Raw genomic sequence first — 22,796 nt, forward strand, 5'->3', positions numbered from 1 at the left:
ATGTGGGAGAGTGGAGAATTATGAATTATATACTTTGAAACATATAAGGACATAAATTCAGAAATTTTGTATCCCCTATTTCATTGGCAGCATGAGTTTGAACTCAACAAGGGAAAACTTTCAGTGTTACTTCTTTAAAATTCATTTTAATTCTAAAAATGTGATAGGTTTGGGAAAATTTGCAGTATTTTCAATCCAATGAAAATGCATGAGAGCTTTAGTTTATGAAATTTTAAAAAGTGTCAATACTGCTTCTTTAATGTGTATTTACATATCTGTCAATACCTCCAAGGTTAAAATAAATTTTTGATATTTCGTGAATTTCAAACTCTAAACACATTTTGACATTAATTTGGTATGTTCTTGTGGTTTTGTTATAGCAATTGTATGCTTACAAGGTTTTTATTCCTTGTTTTCTCAGTGGCAATGTTGTATTTACCTAATTATTTATAATAAAATTATCACTGATTAAATTTTGACCTTTCATTTTGTTATGTATGAAAATATTACCAGTAACCCTTGTGTTTCATGTTCTAAACATATGTCTATATTTAAGTTTTGATTGATGCAATAAAATGTTTTCACTCATGCTTTAGCACATTTTTATCAGTCTTAGGTACTTAAAATTAATCATTATTTGATATGAATTACATGTATGAATACTGTAATTTTTAAAGTTTTTTTGTGTGTGTTTGAAAATGTTTATGAACAAGTAATCATTCCTGTGTAATCTGTATGGCTTCTGATAATTTACTTCTCAGATAAATTTGTTTTGGCTAAAGTATTGGTTAAAATGGTGTGCTTGTAATTAATCTCTCTCTTTCTCTCTTTTGTTTGAAATCTAACTAAATATTTTGAGTAAGGAAATCATAATTATGTACAAGTTTATTGTGTTGCAAAGAAGTGTTTAGTTTTTGATTAGAAACAATTTGATTTTTTCTAATAATTTAAATGTTAGTGAGTGATTTAATACACCATACCATGTGAAGTAATTAAAATAAACATTGGACTGAAAGAGACATGTAAAAATGTCAAAACTAGTATCCCTATAACTTTGGTAGTTTTCCATTCTAGTGGATTTAATCTTGATTTTAGGTTAATGAGCATCTTGCTAAATTATACATAAGGTTATATTATTTTTGTTTCTAGGCAGTTGTCATGGAAGGGAAGTATTGGAAGAGAAACTTGACTTCTGTAAAAGCAGAATACATGAAGTGGAGGTTGTTTTTCAAACAGATGGGGAAACATCGAACAGACCATGGCAGAGTAACTGTAAGTTAACAAACATCCAGTAGTGTAGAATTCTGTTTGGAATTTTTTGCTACATTTATGTTTGTACCTTCAACAAATCTTCATACTTTGTGATATCATGCTTCTCCAAGTGGTATTTGTCATTTTTGGTATGCATTTACTTGCATTGTTTTATAAATATCTATGAAGACTGGTTGTGCCAAACTGTTAATTCAGGTAGGTTTGTGATATATATTGTTATCCAATCAAATTTGAGGGAAATGTGTTGGTGAATATTAGTGTTAGAAATATATTGCTCTGTGTATGAATGTATGTATATTTTTTACAATATAAGTAGGACATTATAAGAGACAATTTTTAATGTGTTAATAGAAACTTCAAAAATCATTGTTCAGGTGATACCTCTTTTGTGTAGTTTGCCACCCTAAGTGAGGTATTGGATTGAAAAAAAAACTGATATCAACCCATTTCTTACTGCTTAGGTATTTATAACCTAGTCAGTTGATGTATATTTTCTGAGATAAAGTTGTTTTTAGAGCTTATATGCTTAAACAAGTGCTGTTAAATGAAACTGTTTTAAAAGGAAAAAATGTTAAATCTAGTTTAACTTTTCAAAAGTTACATATGTTTTATAGATTTATAAAATTGGTCTATGCATAAGAATAATGCTAAACTTATTTAATTTGAACAGAAATGTTATTTTCTGATATGGTACTTTCTTCTTATCAAAAGATAAGCTGTTCTTGTCCAGTGCTGCCTTCTGTATGCACATTTTTCTTCACACATGCCACAAGCCTTATGTTTCCTCCCTTATTGGAATGGAATGATTCCAACATGTCTCTCATGTAAATCATCATGCATTACTTCTCCACCAATAGGAGTGTAACATTTGTATGCTCCACTGAATTATAACTTCTTGTTTGGTTGTACTTGTGCTTGGACATGTTCCTTTTTATTTGTTTAAAGTTTCATGTTTGTCTTTAGTATACTCACAAAGTGGACTTCATTTATTTTACTTCTTGTTTCTATTAAAACTGCCTTAGCTTCACTTTAATCCCAGTTTATTACAGTGATATTGTCATTTATACTTTCAATTATAGGTTGACTCTTCTTCATTATGAGTTCTATAATTCATGTTACCACATTGGGGGTTTCACCTGTGATTAACATTATGCCTCAGGTGTAGGTGACGCTGGAATGATAAGTTACATCTGTTACCATTTCCTGTTCCTTCCCTTTCCAACTCTTACTTGTCTCTTTTACTTGGAGTGCCTCCTCTCATCGTTTTCTTTGACAATGCATGTCACGTTATTAACAGTATTAGGAGTAATCACTGGGTTCTGGTCCAGTGGAGTGTGGCTTGCTAATTTTATTTATCACTGGTATCCTTTTATTGAGGAATATTGGGTTCTTCAAGTTTTATCAGAAGGATTTGTGATCCTTCTTTTTTCTCCAACTCCTTTGTTTCCTTTACCTATTTCCTTTACTTCACCTTAAGATCCCATGACTAGCCAGTGTGTCTCTGAGGTGGTTTAGGAACTACTGTTTCAACAGACAATTAAACCTGTTCTACATCCTTCAGCAGTTTTTTCATCCAAACTCTTTGGTGTTCCTAAAAAAACCTGAGAATTGGAGGTCTCTCGTTGATTTTTCTTGCCTCAGTTGCTGTGTTTATCTACTATATTTTACCATGGAGTCATTTTTCATATATGAAAGCTTAATGAACAAATTATGCTACAACTATAGCAGTAAAGCTTTAAATTTTCATTTTAATGTTAATTAACATTGTATAATACAGTAATTATAATACTTTTGTAAAATACCTGTAAATTTGAATGAACAATATTTTTTTTGGTGCTTGTTTATCAGTATTTTTTATATTTGTGTTTAAAGTTTTATGACTCAAAATGAATTATCTTTCTTCTATTAATGAATCATTACTTATAGATAACCAAGAAGGATGTTAATGCTTCTCTTCACATTCCTATATCAACACAGATTCATTCATATCTTCAGTTTATGAATCACAGGATGGCTTATCAATTTTATGCCTTACCTTTCAGGCTTGCTTTCATTCTTCTCTCTCAGGTGGTCAGACCTTTTTCTCCACATTTTCATGATCTGGGGGCTACAATACTACCAATATATGGGTGATTAACTTCTTCTGGCTCATTTCAAATTGCAGTTATCCCACCATACTCTGTCAGATTCTAGTGATTACTCAGATGAGCTGGATAATCAAATTGAATAAGTCTTTCTTTCAATCTACCCATTATCTTCTCAATTGGACCCAACCTCCTACTCTACATTTTCATTTCATGGAACTGTTAGTTTGCCATGCTCTTTCACCTTCCTCACTTTCTGGCTTTCTGCTTGCAAGATTGTGCTTTTGGAATGTGGTCTTCATGATATCACTGGTTTCCCTTGTTCATGCACATATGCAATCCTTTCAGTGGGCTTTTCTTAATCAATAGAGCCAGGATCAGGATCCCTTGTAAACTCCCATTACCTGTCTTCCTACCCTGATGGATGATCTGCATTGGTGGTTCAACAAGGCCCATGCATCAACAGGCATATTTTGCTCATCTAGATTTACATCTTTTCACCAATGTATCCTTTCAGGACTGAGGTGAATGGGTCAATCACCAGGAGGCTTTATGTTATTGGTCTGTAGACAAAACGTTTTTGCATGTCAGTGTCCTTGAGCTTCTTACAGTTCTTTTCCCTGATGATGATTCATTACAATTCTACAGTGGTAGCACATATCAATCACTAAGATGACACCCTGTCAAGATCTCTGTTTTCAAACATTGAGTCTGTTATTTGGAGCCCACATTCACCATATTCATTTCATTATATGCCATGTTCTGGGTGCTTTCAGTCTCATAGTAGGTTGTCTTTCCCACCCCAACCAACTGTAACAGATGAAGTAGTTTTTAGAGCCATTCATTTTCGGTCACTTTGCAAATGATGGGGTTTTCCCCTACATAGTTGAATTTGCCACACACTTCAATCACAAATTACCTATTTGTTTGTTCCCAGTACCTCATCCTCAGTCTCTGGCTGTCAGTGCCTTCAGCTATGATGGGATCCACAAATTACTTTATTCTCCTATTCGGTTACTTTATCAGGTGATTTCTTCATTGAATCCTTTTGACCACTCCTTATTGGCCAGTTCAACCATGGGTTCCATGATTATAACAACTGAAACTCTTGCCTCCAGTATATCTTCCTTTGATTTATATTATATAGACATCCTTTCAATACTGGATGACATTTCCTGGATTGCTGGATCAAGGCTAACACATATGTCATGCTCAGGAGTCAGAGTGGATGTCAATTCCCAGCGTATGGGTTTTGGATATAGTTGGCTTACCGAGTATGGTCTGTTGTGCATTGGTCTCTTTACATTTTGGGGCTTATCTATTGTTTTACTCACTTTTACACTTTGTGAGATTAAGTAACTTGTATATTTACATGGTTAGGATCACTATTCTTCTGCAGTTCTTTCCGTTTTGGATGTGCTTCTCTTTTTTTCCACCTTTATCTACTACACATTTCACAGATCAATGAAAAGTATTCCTTGTTCGTCATATCTTTGGATCTGACTCTTTTATTTTCAGGGGTAATCTTTGGATGTTTTCAAGGGGTACTTCTGTCATTCTCTCCTACTATTCCAACCACATAATCAATATGGGATTCCAGCTAATCATGTCAGTGGGAGAAGACCTTCATTAGAAATGATAATTTTTCTATGCTGAAAATGTATTTCCAATTGATACACTCCCTCTACTCACACTTTGCACTGTCCTCCTGTGCTTCCATCTTGTACCAAACCTCAAAGTGATAGTCTGATAGAAGCATACAGAGAGAGTCACATATGTCATGTAAGCATGTTTGTGCTGCTATTAGTTAGGAAGTCATGCGTGATGATTTGCATGAGACACACATTGGAATCTTTCAGTTCCAATAGGAGGGGAAGCATATAAAGGGATACACTGAATGAGAACAGCTAATATTGTTAGCAGATGTTGAAAATACATTTTCAGTATAGAAAACTTGTAACATTTAGATAATTGTGTGAAATAAAATATGTATATTTTCAATAATTTGTTAAAATTCAAACATTTTTGAAATATTCTTTTACAAAATATGTTTTAGAAGTGGGTGTAATTTATATATGTTATTTATATGTGTCAGTGAACAAGATACAATTACTCAGATAAATTACTCTTATGATTTAAAATACTGTTATGATCATTTTCATGTATGTCATTCATATCTGTGATTTATCTTCACAGAAGTCCTAGTTGTAGAAATTCAAAATACTTAAAATGTTTTATAAATTTGAATTTTAAAGAATGTTCCTTAAATAGACCAATCATTTCTCCTAAGTCATATCAAACAAACAACACTGTAAAGGGTATTGATGCACATTTGTTATTTACTTTGACAGTTTCAACTCAAATACAAAATCAAAGCAATTAGTTAAATTGTGTACTCTCACTCCTGCTGCTCCTTTCTGAGATTGCATTCATTTATATTGAACAATGTCAGATTTCACTTTTGAAAACTCAGAAAATTCTTCTGAGACATAGAATGACCAACAATTTTGCATGTGCCCTTCAAATTTGGTACAACTTTGATCACACTTTACAGATTTATTAACCCAAAACTGCAAAAATTCCCTTTCTCACTTTTATAAAGAAAATGCTTTTAAGTAATCCAGAATTTGGATTTTGACATGGACCAAAGTTGCAGAGAGCTGTCCCATTCTGATGTCCTATGATTTGTAGAATTCTTGTACTCTTTGGTGTATTAGGATTTTGAGAGTTAGTTTCTTTTTTCAAGCATAGAAACACAGACATACATACAGATCTGATTGCAATACACTCACCCCACTTCTAGGAACAGGGATAATAGCATTGTCAAGTTGTACTTTTATTTATCAGAATCAAATGAATGAAGGAAACAAAAAGTTTTCCTACTGACTGATAAGATATAAAACATTATAGAATAAGAAGCATTAAAATTTAAATCAAAAGCCTTTTTATAATGTCTTCAAAAAGATCAAAACCAAATTTTGTTTTCAGCTATGACATTTTCAACATTTTCATTTCCTTCATACTCCCTTTTGTTGTATTACTCTGACAAGGCACAATTGGAAGATTTGGTCACTTTTCTTCTTGTTATTGAACTTTAGGCTCATTCCCTAGAGTATCAGGGACTTTCTCAGTTTGGGATGAAAATTTCAGTTTTTCTTAACAGAAATGACATTTTGTTTCTGTGCATCAGGGATAGAGGAAATTTTAATGATGACTTTGTTGAGTTTGTTTGTTTCTATTTGCTCTGTTGGTGAAGATAATCTTATCAACTCCAGGGACACACAACAGAGAGACCTTACTAGTTTTGACATAATTGTTTGGTTTACCTTATTGACATTTCACAAGCAAAATGTATTTGTGTAGAGAGCATCATATTTAGCAAAAACTGTGCATTGCTTAATTTTAGCATCATGTGAGTCAGGATCTATGACTTCACAGTCGTTGTAGCAGCCTCTGAAGCACCTTTCTTTGTTGCACTTCAGCTATTTGTTCAAGACAAATTTTAATCTCAATGTTGACAGGTTCTCTTCATTTGGAACCAAGAAAAGACATGTAGTATGTGTCAAAAAAAAGTTGCTATCTTGACAGTCTCAGTGTAAGAAGTTATAAGTTTTGTATCATTTATTCTATTCACATTAATGAGCTCTAGTTTAGTGATTTTGTTGCCATTCTGTACCCCTAGGTACTTGTTGATTAAGCTGAAGTCAATTGAATATACTCCACTGATGGTCAAGTATTCTTCTGAATACATAATATATGCAGCCATATAGAGAGGTTTCAGAAACAAATCTATGGATTTTGCAAGGTGACATTGCTGATCCTCCTTATTCAAATTTCCATTTTTTTTGCATCATGCAACATGAAATACACAGATATTCTCTTTTCATTTGTACATTTAAGCTTAGCATATTGTATTCTATCAAAGAGAACAGTCTATAATCTATGAATCTACCTTATTGTTCATTTGGTTCCACTTTTTGTGCATTATGTGTTGAGTTGCTAGTGTATAATTGTAAGAACTGATTGAAAGTAAAGACAAATGTATAATAATGTATCAACTGCACCACATCTGTTATATTCAGTCTTGAATAGTCTTTTCACTCAATATCTGCAGAAGTGGCTGAGAAGCTATCTATCATTAAATTATTTGAGCAACAACTGATGTGAGCTGCTTTAAACTGAAGTGTAATGTTTATCAGTTTTATTCAGGTTACTACACATCAGAACTAGAAAACAAATTTTTAACATTCTGTTATTTATTTATTCTAACACCAAATAGTGTATTTGTTTATGTTTTCTTGGATTAATCTAAATCACACTCATAAGAACTAGAAATCTAGTCTTGTTGAGCCCATATTGGGTCAAGCATCTATATCAGCAACAGAAGAAGATTATAGCAGTAGATGAATTAAATGAGACATCTTGCATCTGTAGCTAATTCAGAAATATCAACAGTGTCCATCTTTGATACACAATTAAAAGGTGTATTTAGAATAAAGTGACAAAAATGATGAATATGAGGACAGGCAACCTCAGACAACCCCAACATGCCAGACAAATAGCAATATGTTAGTTGCACTGTCTGATGTAATTCCTGAAACAAATTTGATGCCCATCTTGGTGGTGATTTTATTAACATCAAGTGAAAAGTTGTAGCCTTTGTGTTTGTGTGTGTCCTGTAGTTCATGTATAGCCAAAATGCAGTTATTCAGTTTCTAGTTATCTCTATTATAATAATCTCCTACATAACGTTAGGCCCCTCAGTTCATCAAATGGTTCATGGTTTAGTAGAAAGTTCCTTCCTCTTTCTAACATTTCAATATCTCAGTCATGTAGCTCTTTTTTTGTGTTTTTATCCAGGCCATAAAAATTAAATAGTTTCAGTGTATAAGCAGACTTTTAAATGCAATGAGAGTATTCTGTTGTGTGGCAAAGGTGTGAGCAATTGTTGGCTAAAACTGTTTATTCTTCAGATGGTTATACATCTTATGAGTACTGACTCCATTGTAAGTTATTTTTTTTACACCTTTACACCTTTTTTAAATATAAGAAAAGTTTTCTATTTTCAAACTTCAAAACTATAGGTTTTATCTGCCATTGTGGCCAAATGGCATGAGGCAAAGTTTAGTAAAATGGTAATGGTCAACCTTATGTTGTACACATAACTAAATTTTGTGTTTATAACAGGTATCATTCAAGCGACACTAATAGCTTAACTAAAACATGATTGCATAGTGACAAATTTAAATCTCCATAAATTGTTAGGAAGGAAATTTGTATACATGTTTAGTGATTTTATAAATGTTAAGAAATAAAATATGAAAAGTGAGCATTTACATGTTTAAATCTATTAAAACTCTGGTTATTTGTTTAATGTTTCAAATGTAATTTTACAAGATATAAGAATTGAAGAAAATGAAAACAAACAACAATAAAATTAATAAAAATAATTTGCATATTTGTTATTAAACAAAGAATTTGATACCATATTGCATATGATTAATGCCCCCTCCCTAATTATTGCTTACTCTAGTATTTTTTATAAACCTTACTCTGTGTAAAAGCAATATTAATCATACAAATAATGCACTTGTAAACACACATACACTTATTAGCATTGGAATTAACAAATTACATATGAGTAGAATTCAGAACTGCACAAATACCATAATTAGTCCCCCACCCAGGAAGTTTGAAAGGCTCCTGAGGGCATTAATTAGGTACATAAATAATGCTATCTAGATTTTGTGTTTTGTACTGAAGAAATAAAAAATAAACAATAAAGGATTTTGGATATAAAGTTGTTACTTGACATTTCACTCTGCATGATCAGGCAGTGAAAATAAATAAAAATGCAAACTTATGGGTCAATTGAAATAAAGTTAAGCAACTACCATTGTGGAGATTTTTTTTCCCAACCTGTACTACCTCTAAACTGAAGTCATTTCTTCGAATTTTAAAGTAATTAGAAGTAATGTAAGTGTCTTTACGTCACAAAATCTCAATTGACTCAAAATTTCTTTGAATCTTGAATCTTAATGAACCTTCTCTATTGTAAATTCATTAAGTAAGTAAAATGTCTTAGAGCCTGTTAATTATAATTTTAGAGTGAATTTCTATTATGCAGCTATTTGTTGTAGTTTTTTCAAATTGGTTCTTTAACACTTATAGCCATACCTTTTCAATTAATCTTAAAAAAGAAATCTTAACAAGCAACACTTGGTCTTCCTTGAAAGCTTTTTACACAAAACTAGAATGGGACAGAAAACAAGGACAGTTTACAGACTTAACTCTTAAACTGTAAATATACTAAAAACCAAAAATCAAGTCCTGAAGTAAAAAGTGTTTAAATGTTGTCAAAAAGAATCTAACAAGTTTGCTTAGTTATTAGAAACAACCAACAAGTAAAAAATTAATTCCAAATTGAAGTTAATAAATAAACATAAAAAAATGCATATTAATACATATGTATTTGTACTTTACAAAAAGTATTTCAATTAACAAATAACTAGGTTTTCCATAATGAATTTTTATGATACCTGTTTACATTGAACCAGTAAAGTAATAAAATCCAATATTCCTTACTTACCAACCTTAAGACTTGTGTCAAAATTTAAATATATTTTTTACAAGATGTATATAAACAAATACCTTAGTAGGAGTAGCAATTAAATAGCAACTAAAATGAAAGAATTCTTTAACTTTATTTAATTAGTAGAGAAACTGATGTTTTTAAAATGTCTTTGTCTATCTATGTATGTGCAATATTTTTGTATCTAGCACTCCCTAGAGGTTGAAGATGATTCATCTAGAGATGAAGGACTGGGATGTTTTACACTTGATGATGACATTCTAATGGAGTTTAGTGATACTCTTTTTAGCTGTCTTCACCATAATCAACCATTTGACTTACCAAATCCTCGAGAAATTGGTAACTAACAAAATTTTAGTTTTTTATATTTTACTTGAAGAGTAAGTTCATTTCTGTTTGAAGGTCTCGTCAGAATTACTTATTTAATTTTTGTAGGCTCTTACTGTTTCTATTACACTGCACAAAAAAGTTTTTGCTTCTTGAACACTGTTGGGTGTTTCTTATCGATTTTTGGCTGCTGATCACAAAATCACATCCAAATTTGACCATCATGTACAATTTCATCAAAATCTTCAGTTTCACCAGGACATTGCTACAATGGAAAAACGATATCAGGGCAACTGGAATCCGTTAATGTGTGTTGACTACTGTTGGACACTGCGACGTGATGCATTGGACATTGAATACAAACGAAAATCAGTTGCAAAACTTTTAATTACATTGAACTTAATAGTGTATTAAAAACATAAACACAATTAAATACGTTATTGCTGGTAAACAGTTAACTGTCTATTTCTCAGAGTTCCTACGTGATGAAGCAAAACCAAAACTATATTTGTGCATACCCACCAGGTACCTGTCACAATCAGCATAAACTTTTCAGGAAGCAAAACTTTTCAAAAAAGTGTTGTGCAGTGTTGACAGCTGTGTCTGTATCACCTGTAAACACTGCTTTGAATCCTGCTTGATTTCAGATTTCACTTTTAGAGAATTATAAGCAGTATTTAATATTTTGAAAAAATATAGTACTTTATTATCTTGATGACAAAAATTTTATTTTTTGGGGTGAGACTTTTTAATCAATAACATGTTATTCATGATGTACTACATGATCTTGTTGACACAGATGTTAACTTTTTAGGTAAGACTGTTTAATTAATAACATGGTAAGCACTAGCTATAAAGATAAGGGTGAATACATTAATAATTCTTATCAGTAAATGTTTGACAGGATAAACAATAGTATGATATTTACAGATAAAATATTCATATTAATTAGTAAGATATAAAAAAAATTATGCAGTTGTTTAAAGTAAATTTTATTAATAAATGTTAGCTGCTGATATTAGTTTAGGGAGAAAATGATATTTGAAGTTCGTAATTTTGATTATTTTGTATTAGATATTAGAAAATAAGTCAGTATAATATTAAGAAACATAATATTATTCTAATATATTTTTCTAGTCATTTTTAAGATTATTTATAAATTTGCTGACATTTTTAATTATTGAGATGAGTACTACAGTAGGTTTAATCCTCAGCACTATTTGTGTGTGATCATAGGTTTAGAAATTGCCTTTCAAAATGAAATTTTTGTTGCTAAATATATTTGATTCATTCATTCCAGATAAAGTCACAAATACTAAGTCTATGTAAGTTACTGTTTTTTACTTTGAGAGGCTATATTTGTATATTTGACTTCCCATCAGAAACAAATAAATTTAAGTGCAAGGAAATGTAAACCTTTTTCTGTGTGATGTAATGTTTATTCTGATAAGACTACAGTATTTTGAAAGCATTTAAGTAATATTTTAGCATGGCTTTTGTTGCAAGGAAAAGAAAACTTTTTTTTTTTAATAATACTTCTTTCAATAAAACTTAAAGAATTTTGAAAGTGTAAAAATAATATTTTGACATTTTAAGTAAATACTAATGAAAACTTTAACATTAGTAACTTTTAAGATTTCCTTAAGTGAGTAGTTCTTTGCTAATAAACATATTGTTCATTTGAGCACTGTGTATAATGTGTTTAGGTCCTCCATTTCAGTTTTATATGCTGTTTGTGATAGTTACTGGCCATTAGAGCCTGGCATGGCCAGGTGGTTATGGCACTTAACTAGTAATATGAGAGTTGCATGTTTGAATTCCCATCACACCAAGTATACTCACCCCTTTCAGCTGTAGGGTCATTATAACTGTTAGTTGGTAAAAGAGTAACCCAAAAGTTGCCAGTGGGTGGTAGTAACTAATTGCCTTCCCTCTAATCTTACATTGCTAAATTAGGGATGGCTAGCAAAGCTAGTCCTTGCGTAGCTTTACACAAAATTCCAAAAACAATCAAGCAATACTGACCATTAAATGCAAGCATAAAGTGTCTTAAAATAAAGAGAACATTGAAAAAAGGATGTTGAAATGTATAAATTGTCAATAATTTATATCTTGTAATTTAACTTTATAGAAGTATTAAGTTTAACCAAAGTATCACCATAGAATACTTGTAAATTTACAGATATGTGTTTTAGGTACCAACTTATACAGAAATAAAACATGATTTGTTGTTTCAGATAAATGATACCCAGCATTTTTAGCGTACTGTTTAATATAACTGAGGTACTACACACTTGAAACAGTCTTGTTGTGAATGGGATCTTGTTTCTGATATAATGAAATTATGCAATAACTGATGTTACTTCTCTTGACAGCTGGTAAAGTTGGAAATGCAGACTTCATTCAGCCAGGTCTTGTACAACTTCAGCCTTCATTTGATGACATTATGGACACATTTGATCCTATAGAAGGTAGCATTTTACTGTAAGACTGTGTTAAAGTGTGTACTGTAATGCCTCTGTATGGTTATGTACACAAATACAACATCAGAACTTCAAATGTAAAATCAGATAGAAGGTATATTATTCGTTTTAGGAACTACCCAGTTGGTTGAGGAGTGGCTACCATTTTATCTTGAGGATATTTAATGTGATAATGTAATATTTTGTAATCATTGTTACCATAGAACTACAATTAAATCTAATTAGATCATTGAAATATTTATTTTTTTCACACTTTAAAACCATATTTTTACCACGTTAAATAAAATATCTTAATATGTTACATCCACATTAGTTCTATCGTACAAGTATGTTATTAAACAGATGAGATTATAGTATATATATGGTGTATTAATAACATTTACTTGGAAACTTTTAATACTTCTCAGACCCATGGATACAATAAAACCCTAACAACATTAATTCATTCTAAAACTTGATAGGTCATAGTTAGCAACAAACATAATAATTAAAATGTAATTGATATACATTTTAATCCAAAGTACCTATGTCTTTCTGTTTTCAAAACTGAAATAATTTCAAAAAAACATACTGTTTATTCACCATATTTGTGATTACCATTAAAATAATCATATTCTGCAATTTACTCATACCATATCATCTTGATGCCAAAAGTGCTATGACTAACTGTCCAGTAATTTTTGCTTTGGTTTCTAATGAATTAAAAGACATTTTACATGGAATCTGATGAAGGATTGAAAAACTAATCTATTTTAATCTAGAAGAAAAAAACAAAGTTTTTATGAAACTGATGTTCCAAAAATGCAGAATACAGCTGTAGTTTGTAACAGCTTTGAACATAATATGGATTTTAGTGCACCTATTTTTGGTGTAGGACATCAGAAGTTTTATGCAATTGTATATACAGCATATTAGTATGAAAAAGTATTATATGAATTATATTTTACTATCTAGAGACATTTTTTGTACTCATTGCTATTCAATCACAAACACTTCATTTATGATTAGAATATAACTTGACTAGATATTCAAAGTTGGCACATTTAGTATTATTTCCTGTGCTTATGTTTTTATCTTCTTTATACTGTTTTTTATTAAGATAAGCAAAGGTTAAAGTGCAATTCCTCTGTCACTGATATGTTAAAATCTATTCTGTTGAACAAAAAATTCAGATTTAGTTAATAATAAAATTATTATAAATGGATAAAAATTATAATTATTAGGCTTGTTTTAATATCTGTTAGATAATCTTGTCTATCTTTGGGTGAATTCTTTTAGATTATCTAGTAAACATAATGCAAAATATACTCTTATTTAATAATAACAAATTAGTTTATTTCATCCCTAAGATTTGTTACAGGCTACTTTCACTTGTAAATTGCAGGTATAAATGCATATACAATGTTTTCTCTTGCAAATTCTTCTCTCGCTGCTCCTTTACCAGTGTCCATCCAAAGATGATCATGATGGATGACTTTTAACTTAGATTGCCTATCTTTTTGGATTTTGTAAACCGCATTGTTGATTCTACTCAGTATAATGTATGATACTTCCTAACATTACTAACCTTTAGTTCATTCTTTCTTGTGCCAAGAAATGCTCACTCATACCATGTCATCTTGTTAAAGCTCAGTCTTATCAGCATTAACTTGATAGTGGCTTTTCATTTTATCACAACCTGATCTAAATTTTTATCAAGTAAAATTTAATCTGACATTTTCATTCTTCACATCCACAAAAATTCTTCCAGGTGGCCCGGCATGGCCAAGCGTGTTGAGGCATGCGACTCGTAATCTGAGGGTTGCAGGTTCGCATCCCCGTCGTGCCAAACATGCTCGCCCTTTCAGCCGTGGGGGCATTATAACGTGACGGTCAATCACACTATTCGTTGGTAAATGAGTAGCCCAAGAGTTGGCGGTGGGTGGTGATGACTAGCTGCCTTCCCTCTAGTCTTACACTGCTAAATTAGGGACGGCTAGCACAGATAGCCCTCGAGTAGCTTTGTGCGAAATTAAAAAACAAACAAACAAACAAGTACTAGTAAGGTATCGGAGCCTGTCATTATTTATTTTTACCATAAGTACTCACACTAGATATGTATGCAGATGAAAGTTGTTTAATCATATGATTTATATAAAAAAAAATCTTTACAGGATTAATCTAATGCAGAGTTAATTCTTAGTTATTTTACATATTACCACTGTGTATACTGCATTTAGGTAGTGTATCTGTGGTTTGACGTCGTCAATCCAGTTACATATAGTACATATGAATGTTAAAACTGGATGTTTCAAATATAACTTTATGGAGGACATTTTTAATGTTATTTCTAAATATTCTCGTATCTTGTGGTTTACACCACCTTGTTGTTTTGAATTTCACTAAAACATGAACCACCGTAATCATTTATGAAGGTAACTTCTTCCATGATTAACTAGTGTTAATTAACTGTTATCTTTTTCTTTGTTACGTCTACAGTGTGGTAAATTTCACAAGCAGTTAGGCGGTCTGTACTAACGAAATTCTATCATCATGAAACAGTATTATAATGATTTGTTAATTTTTTAACAACTAGTGTAAGATTACATGTAGAGAGTGTGTAATATAATATCATGATATTAACAGCATTAACTTTCCAAGAAAACTAACACATATTTGTCAAGTTTGTGAATAAACGTTTTTATGCTTGACCTATTTTTTTATTCATCAATGCATTATCTTTCCTTGTTGCAGCTTTACAGTTTATTTTAAGTATGGTTTTATTAATCTCTTTCATTTTAATCTTATTTTCATTGTTGTATCGTTTCTAAAGGATTTTTGTATTGTGCTTGGTACCTGTGCGGTCATCTCAAAAGTTGAGTCAAAATTCTATTTCATTTTTACCAAGATAATGCAACTCCTTACTCTAGTGTTGTAAGATATTCTATCATTGGAATGGCTGTTTTGGATTGCCTGGTAAATATAATGTGATATTCAGTTCAGGTAATAATAACAAATTACTTGATTTTTTTAACATTTTATACAGGCTACTTTCACTTGTAATTGTAGACTCAAGTGCACAAACAGTGTTCAGCAGAAATTTTGAGGCGAAAGTAATTACACCTAACTCACAATTAAACTTACAGAATTTCCTTGCTAATTGACAAGATACATCTCACTTTTAATTGTGCTGTGAACAGCTTTTCTGACACAGCTCAAATGGACTGAATGCTCAATTACATACTAATTATTCATATTTATAATCTATTCTTATTTTTCAAATTCTAAGAGATTTTAGGTTATTACACTAATCTGAACTTTCTAAGTATTTTAGGATTTTTAAAGTACATTTATGGGTTAACATTATAATTATGGTAAGAAGCTTCCTCTAGTAAAGAATTAAATTATGAAATTGAAAATATACTTAATACTTTTTTAACATCCTGCTATTAGATATTTTTGCTGTGTCATGTTTTTCATATTGATTTATTCTTGAACTATCATTTTCTTATAATCTGAGTGAAAATAATGTTTAAGTTAATGAATATGTGAAAACCTAACTGAGTATGCATAACAGTTTAAAAGTTATTTTTGATTTTTTTCATTCTACAGATTTTTTAATGAATAGGTTTCCCACTGTACAGCAGGATAGTTCCTTACAAAATACTGCATGTACTTCAGCCATAGACCAAGTATGTAAATGCGTAATAATAATTTTTGTGTAATGTATCAGTTGTTGTGCATTGTACTAAGCCAGATATTGTTACGAATGTCAGTAACTCAGAAGTATCATATTAGTTTTTGTTATGAATGTCATTACATGTACGTCACATTTGTTGTTAAATCAGTGAAACAAGTATATTAGTTGTATTGTGAATGTGAGTAAAGTATATGTATCCCATTAGTTGTTTTGTGAACAGCATTAACTCAAGTATATTGTACTAGTTGCTATAAATGTCATTAAATCAGGTATATTTTACTAGTTTTTGTGAATGTCAATATGTCAAGTGTATCATACTTGTTTTGAATGTCAGTAAATCAGGAGTATCATATTAGTTGTTTTTCACTTCATCAGACATGTCATTCTGATTGTATTTTCATTGTTTACCAGTACCACTTTGAATGTATGCAAATTCAAACATTTAATTTGTCAAATTTGATGTTTTAGCTTTTTGTCTGTATAATTTTCAGTATTATAAAAAATTGATTCTTTCCATAATTGAAAGATCTACAGGAAAAATAACCAAGCTTTAGCACTATGTATTAATTACATCTTTCAGTAATTATTAACAAAAAATTGTATTTATCTTAATAGTTCAGTTTATTAGTAACACTTCAGTCATTTGGATTCTGTGTCAGTTCTTTTTGTCATTAATGTTCTAGTAATGGTTAAAAAACAATTGGTTTCTTTATCTGTTATGTTTGTCAGTAATATTCCAGCAATGAATAACAAACATTTGGTTTCTTTATTAATTCAGTTTATCATTAATAATTAACAAATGGTTCCCATTTCAGTTTAGTTTATTGCTTATGTTTAACAAACAGTTGGCTTCTTTGTCAGTTCATTTTATAAGTAATATTTCAGCAATGGTTAAAAAGAAACAATTCCTTCATCAGTTCTGTTTAGTAATAATTCAGTAATAATTAACAAACAGTTGGTTTTTGTTTTAGTTTAGTTAATCAGTAACGTTTACCAAACAGTTGGTTTCTATATCAGTTCACTTTATCAGTTTTGTTTCAGTTAATGTTAACAAACAGTTGATTGTTATTTCAGTTCAATTTATTAGTAATAAGTCAGTAATATTTAACAAGTACTTGGTTTCTATTTCAGTTAACATGGTTAACAAACAGTTGGCTTCCAGTATGATGCAAACATCTTGCCACAAGATTAGCTATTCTTGTTCAATGCTGCCCTCTATATTCTCAAACTTTCTGCTTCCCCCTGTTTGAATTGAAGAATTCTAACATATCTGTCATGCAAATTATCATGTCTCACTTCCTGACTAAGAGGAGCATGGCATGCTCACATGATGCATGTGATTTCCTCTACACTCCTCTATCCAACTTGGCTTTTCTTCTTCATTTTGTACTTCACGTTTTACTTTGTTTTGTCATAAAGTGTTTTTTTTTTTTTTAAATTACTATGCTTTCATTAACTTTGTTTCATCTCTTAATATCAGATAACTCTAGTTGCCTTATATTCTGTATTCAAATTTGATGAACACTTCTATACAATGAATTTTGAAGTTAATGTTACCACTTCTGGGGTTACACCAGTGATCAGCTTTTTTTTTTTCAGGTCTCGGGTATGGGCAACCCAACAGCATATTTCTCTGCTTTTATGAGTCAAAAGATAGAATGTTGCATTGACCAATCTTTGTTCCCAGACGTTGCCCATGTGCCTCCAGATCAGTTGACAGGAATTTTGATCATATTTTCTTCCTGCAGATTTAGTTTTCCCATTCCCAACCTTGAGGAGTCAGCTAGGCCTAATGCAGTCTTTATGAATTTTGTGTCTTGGGTTTGAGACATTTTATCCATTTTCTGATTTCTTATGCACCTCATTATTCCTTATTGCATGAACAATCTTCCTAATTATCTTTCATTTTTCCTTCTCACCTGGTATTTTGACTCATGCTGATCACTTTGCCTTGCAACTAAATGATGGAATTAGCATACCACGTTCCCCTGTGGACTTCAGATTAGTTCTCACTTTTCTACTGCTGTGCTGATTAATCATATTTAGACTAATTATTGTTAAGCTCCTTTTTTGCCTATTTGGGGAAAAGCTTCAAAATTATCAGTTAGTCTTACCCCTGCCCAATATTTTTGCTTGCATCTTACTCTTACCAATCTATTATAGTATCTTTCTTCCATACCTCCTACCTGAGGCTGTCTACAGAAACTTTGAGGGGACATACCCTTGCTATTCCCTCATCCACTTTAGCCCACATATCGACTGTGGCTTTGGCATTACATAAGTGGTTTCTTTGTTGTTGGGACCTTATAGATCATGATGCCATATTGACTTGGATCAATTTACCCTTGAAATGTCTTAGGGATTTATGTAAGGCCTCATTTATAAGGCACTATGCTTTTGATATGGTCCTTTAAACTACAGAGTAAATGTTCTGTGGGTTCAGATCCAGTGGTAGCTGGGCTGTTCAAGTTTCTTCATTGCTGGCATTCCTTCATTGGTGATCAGTGGGTGCTTTAAATTCTGTCTGGAGGATTTATTGTTCTGTTTCTCTCCCACTTACAATCTCTCCTTACTCAATTTCTTTCCCTCCTTTTTGAGATCATATGGATGGACAGAATCTATCAGTAGCAGCTTGAAAATTACTATTGCATTAGGCCATTGAACCTGTTCTACATCCTTCCCAGAGTTTTTATTCCTGCCTTTTTCATTGCCCCAAGAAATCTGGGGATTGATAGCTGGTAATACCGATTTACCATGGAGTCGTCATATCCTGAGATAAGCATTTTCTCCAGGGTTGAGGATGCCCAAAATGGATGTCTATAATGCTTACTAACATGTACTGATATCAGTCAGTCTTGTCCTTATCTTTGGTTTATCAATTTTGGGCTCTCCTCTTCATATTTTTCTTGGCACCTTAAGTGTTTTGCTGAGTAGTACAAGCAGTTGCTTGACATCTTTATGCTCTTGGGATGCAATTTCATTATTAGATGGCTAGTCATACTTGGCATCTCCTTTCAGTGGAAGCTTTGATGGGCTGGTTAATCAAGCTGTAGAGGTCCTTTCCCAAACCCACTCCAGTGTATTTTTTATTTGTGAGTCTTTATTTTTTTTAACACTCGTATCATTTGTGCCTGGCCTTCTCCTTTGTGACTTGATTTAATGGAACTGTCAGTTTGCCATGTTCTCGGCTCAGTCATTTATTGCTCACAAGATTTTATTGCTTTTAAGGATGTGGTAATCAATGACATAACTGGTTCCCCTCGATTATGCCCATATGAGATCCCTTCAGCTGGTGCTTCACCATCAGTGGAACCTTGCTCAGGATACCCTTTACCATTTCCCATCCCTTTTGTCTATGAGGCAGTTTGCTGTGGTGGTTAGACAAAGCCCATAATTTGGAGGGCATGTGTTGAGATTTACATCTTTTTAGGGATGTGGGGAATGAATAAATCACCAGGAGACTTTGGACTGTTAGCCTGTGGATCTATACTCTTTGCATATCAATGTTCTTGAACTTCTAGCTGTATGTCAAGCACTGCATCACTTCCTCTTTCTCCCACAACATTGTCTGATGATGGTACATTTTGACAATTCTGCAGTGGTATCACATATCAACCACCAAGGGGTCATCTGGTCCAGAAATCTTTGTTTTCAGACATTGGATCTCTTGTACTGGGCTCATGAACATTACATTGTCTTAGTGCATGTAATATACCAGGTGTTTTCAGTCTGGTCATAGATCATTTTTGGTGCCTCTTGTGGATGCCTTTACTCTGGCCCTCAACACAATATTATGTCTCTTTTGGTCACCTATACCTCATACCCAGGCTCTGACAGTCAGTGTCTTAAGCCAGGATTGGTCACACGAGTATCTTTGTGTGTACCCACTAATCCACTTACTTCATTGGGTGATTTCTATTAGCCACTCCTGATTATTCCTTATTGGCCAACTCATTCAACAGTTGGTTTCTAAATCAGTTTGATATATGTAGAATACAGAAATAATGATAGATGTTTGGTTTCTTTAGCAGTGGTGCTGGAAAGTATACATTAATGAGTAATTGATATTTATAGCACTATTATCCGTCATAACCAGTGTTCAGTAAAGATAATAAACAGCAAGCATATATTTTTTATTTGAATACTTATCTAGCAGCAATGATTAATAACCATATGTTTTATATTTTAGTCATTGTTAGTTATCAACAGTTGCATTCTGTATCAGACTCTTGTTTTGGCATCAAAATATTTTATTATGTCAAAACAACTAGTTTATTACAATTACCAATTTAATTGTCATAAGACATTAATGTTAGGCTCAGTACATTTTGAAACACTATATACTTAACCTTGTTCCTTAGGGATTTTCAAGAATTAGAAGAGTGCATAATAATAGTATTCCAACCATACTATATTTTGCCGTATCCAGTGTTGACAATTTTCTTAATCCAGAGTTCTTTAGGCCAGCTTGGATATAACAAATGCAACAGTGGTTTAAACACTGTTTATATAAGTCAGTTGACACACTAATAGTTGTTATAATGTGTATGCCTTTTACAGACCAGCAGAGAATTATCACAAATTTAATTGTTAATAGACATTAATGTTATCCTGTTCCATTTTTAAACATTGTGTTGTTAGTGTAATCCCTTAGGGATTTTCAAAAATTAGAAGAGTATATTACAATAATGGTATTCAAACTGTATCATATTTGTCAAATCCGTACTCATATTATACACTTTTCTAATTCCTGAAAATTTCTAAGTACTAGATTAAGAATGTAGTGTTTAAAAAACGACAGTGATGTCTCATAACAATTTAATTTCTAATTATTTTCTGCTAGCTTGTAAAAGGCATACACATCAGTTGATTGCAATTATTTTTCTTCATTTTTTGTGTAATTTCTTTATGTTTAAGATGGTGTGTGTATACTATAAAATATGAATAAGATTTTTATATTTTTGTAAAGATTGTAGAATAGTACTTGATTAATTCTACTTGGTATTTTATGTTAATTTATTATAGAAATGAATAGTCTGGATTTTGTGATTTTTTCTCCCTCTCTTTTTTAGGTGCCATCTGTCACTGAACCTTTGCATGTCCAGGGTTTCAGTACTGTTTCAAATATTCCTTTCAATGATTTACCTTCTTCAAAACTGCAGCATCAAGATCCCATAGCTCCACAACTTGAATTTTTTGAAAATAGTTTTATCCAAGATAATGAATCCTGTAGCAGACATGAACTATTATCTTCCTCTTGTCAAAATCATCAAACTTCTGTTGCAGTTTCTTCTCCTTCATTTGATATTGCTAATTCAACTGCTGTTAGAACAGGAACAGATTTATCTCTTATGCTTGGCTCTACTGATGGATCTAATCTTGAGTCACATCTTCAAACACAGTTTTCTAACTTGTCTCCTACTATTGAGTCTTTTAATATCAATCAACAACATATCTCTACTCCATCTCAACCAACAGTAGGACTTTTTTCTTTTGATTATAGCTGCCACCATACTGTCACACAGTCTGTACCAATGTTAGAACTTCCATCTTCTACATACAGCTCTGTTTGTACAATGCCAGTATTCAGCCTTCCCTCTATTGAGAAAAACCATCAAACATTGACACCCCCAATCTTGCAATCCCCTAGTGAAAAGTGGACTGTATTAACAGAAGATTTCAACTCACATTCTCAGTCTGTTAGCACTGGAGTACTCGACAAATTGTATAGTGATGTATGTAGTCCAGAGGAAATGCAAGCGATCAGAACTACAATTGTCAGTAAAGATTGTGTACAACCAAGACGACATTCTTTTGCTGGCACATGGCAGCCACAACAGAAAAGAGCTGATTTTTGTGGAACAAAAACTTTAGAAAAGATTACACAAAAAACTCCATTTGCTGTGCCAAAACCACCTGTAAGTTGTGTTAAAAGTTTACTCTTAATCATTTGAAAATTGGTCTTCATGATGAAAATTTGTGAATGCTTTTCCTTATAACTAAGTATCATTTTTAGGGTGTTGTTCCTCTTATGTTCTTTCTCCTAGCTAAAGTAGAAGATTGTTAGGATGGTATTGTTGCTGTAATGCTTTTCTTTGTAGCTACATTTAAAATAGTATGGTATTGTTGCTCTAATTGTTCTACACGGGGCACAGTGGATTGGGTTTTTTCTCTTCACCTGAAGTAACTTTTCAACTCTCAGTGACAAACATTTAAATTGGCTTCAATTATTTCTGAGTTCTGGCAATTTTTTTTATTAATATATGTAAAATGTGAAAGTGATCCATTATGCTTCAGTCTTGATGTTGAGTGAATCACTTGGTTGAGCAAGACAAATAAGTAACTTATATCAACAAAAT

General features: G+C 31.9%; 1 protein-coding gene across 5 annotated transcripts in view; it reads left to right on the plus strand.

The window, feature by feature from the left end:
• The window catches only part of LOC143253250 (MLX-interacting protein-like), a 77,185-nt gene that overhangs the window by 17,302 nt on the left and 37,087 nt on the right, over positions 1 to 22,796 (plus strand). For 4 of the 5 annotated variants that reach the window (XM_076506797.1, XM_076506799.1, XM_076506801.1 and 1 more), the window contains 5 exons: positions 1,150 to 1,272; positions 10,137 to 10,287; positions 12,651 to 12,746; positions 16,350 to 16,429; positions 21,510 to 22,355. In XM_076506797.1, the coding sequence (XP_076362912.1) occupies positions 1,150 to 1,272; positions 10,137 to 10,287; positions 12,651 to 12,746; positions 16,350 to 16,429; positions 21,510 to 22,355 (1,296 nt within the window). The remainder of the gene's footprint in view (positions 1 to 1,149; positions 1,273 to 10,136; positions 10,288 to 12,650; positions 12,747 to 16,349; positions 16,430 to 21,509; positions 22,356 to 22,796) is intronic. The other variant, XM_076506798.1, reaches the window with a different exon arrangement.

This window comes from Tachypleus tridentatus, chromosome 6, assembly GCF_004210375.1.
Source record: "Tachypleus tridentatus isolate NWPU-2018 chromosome 6, ASM421037v1, whole genome shotgun sequence".
NCBI lineage: Eukaryota > Metazoa > Arthropoda > Merostomata > Xiphosura > Limulidae > Tachypleus > Tachypleus tridentatus.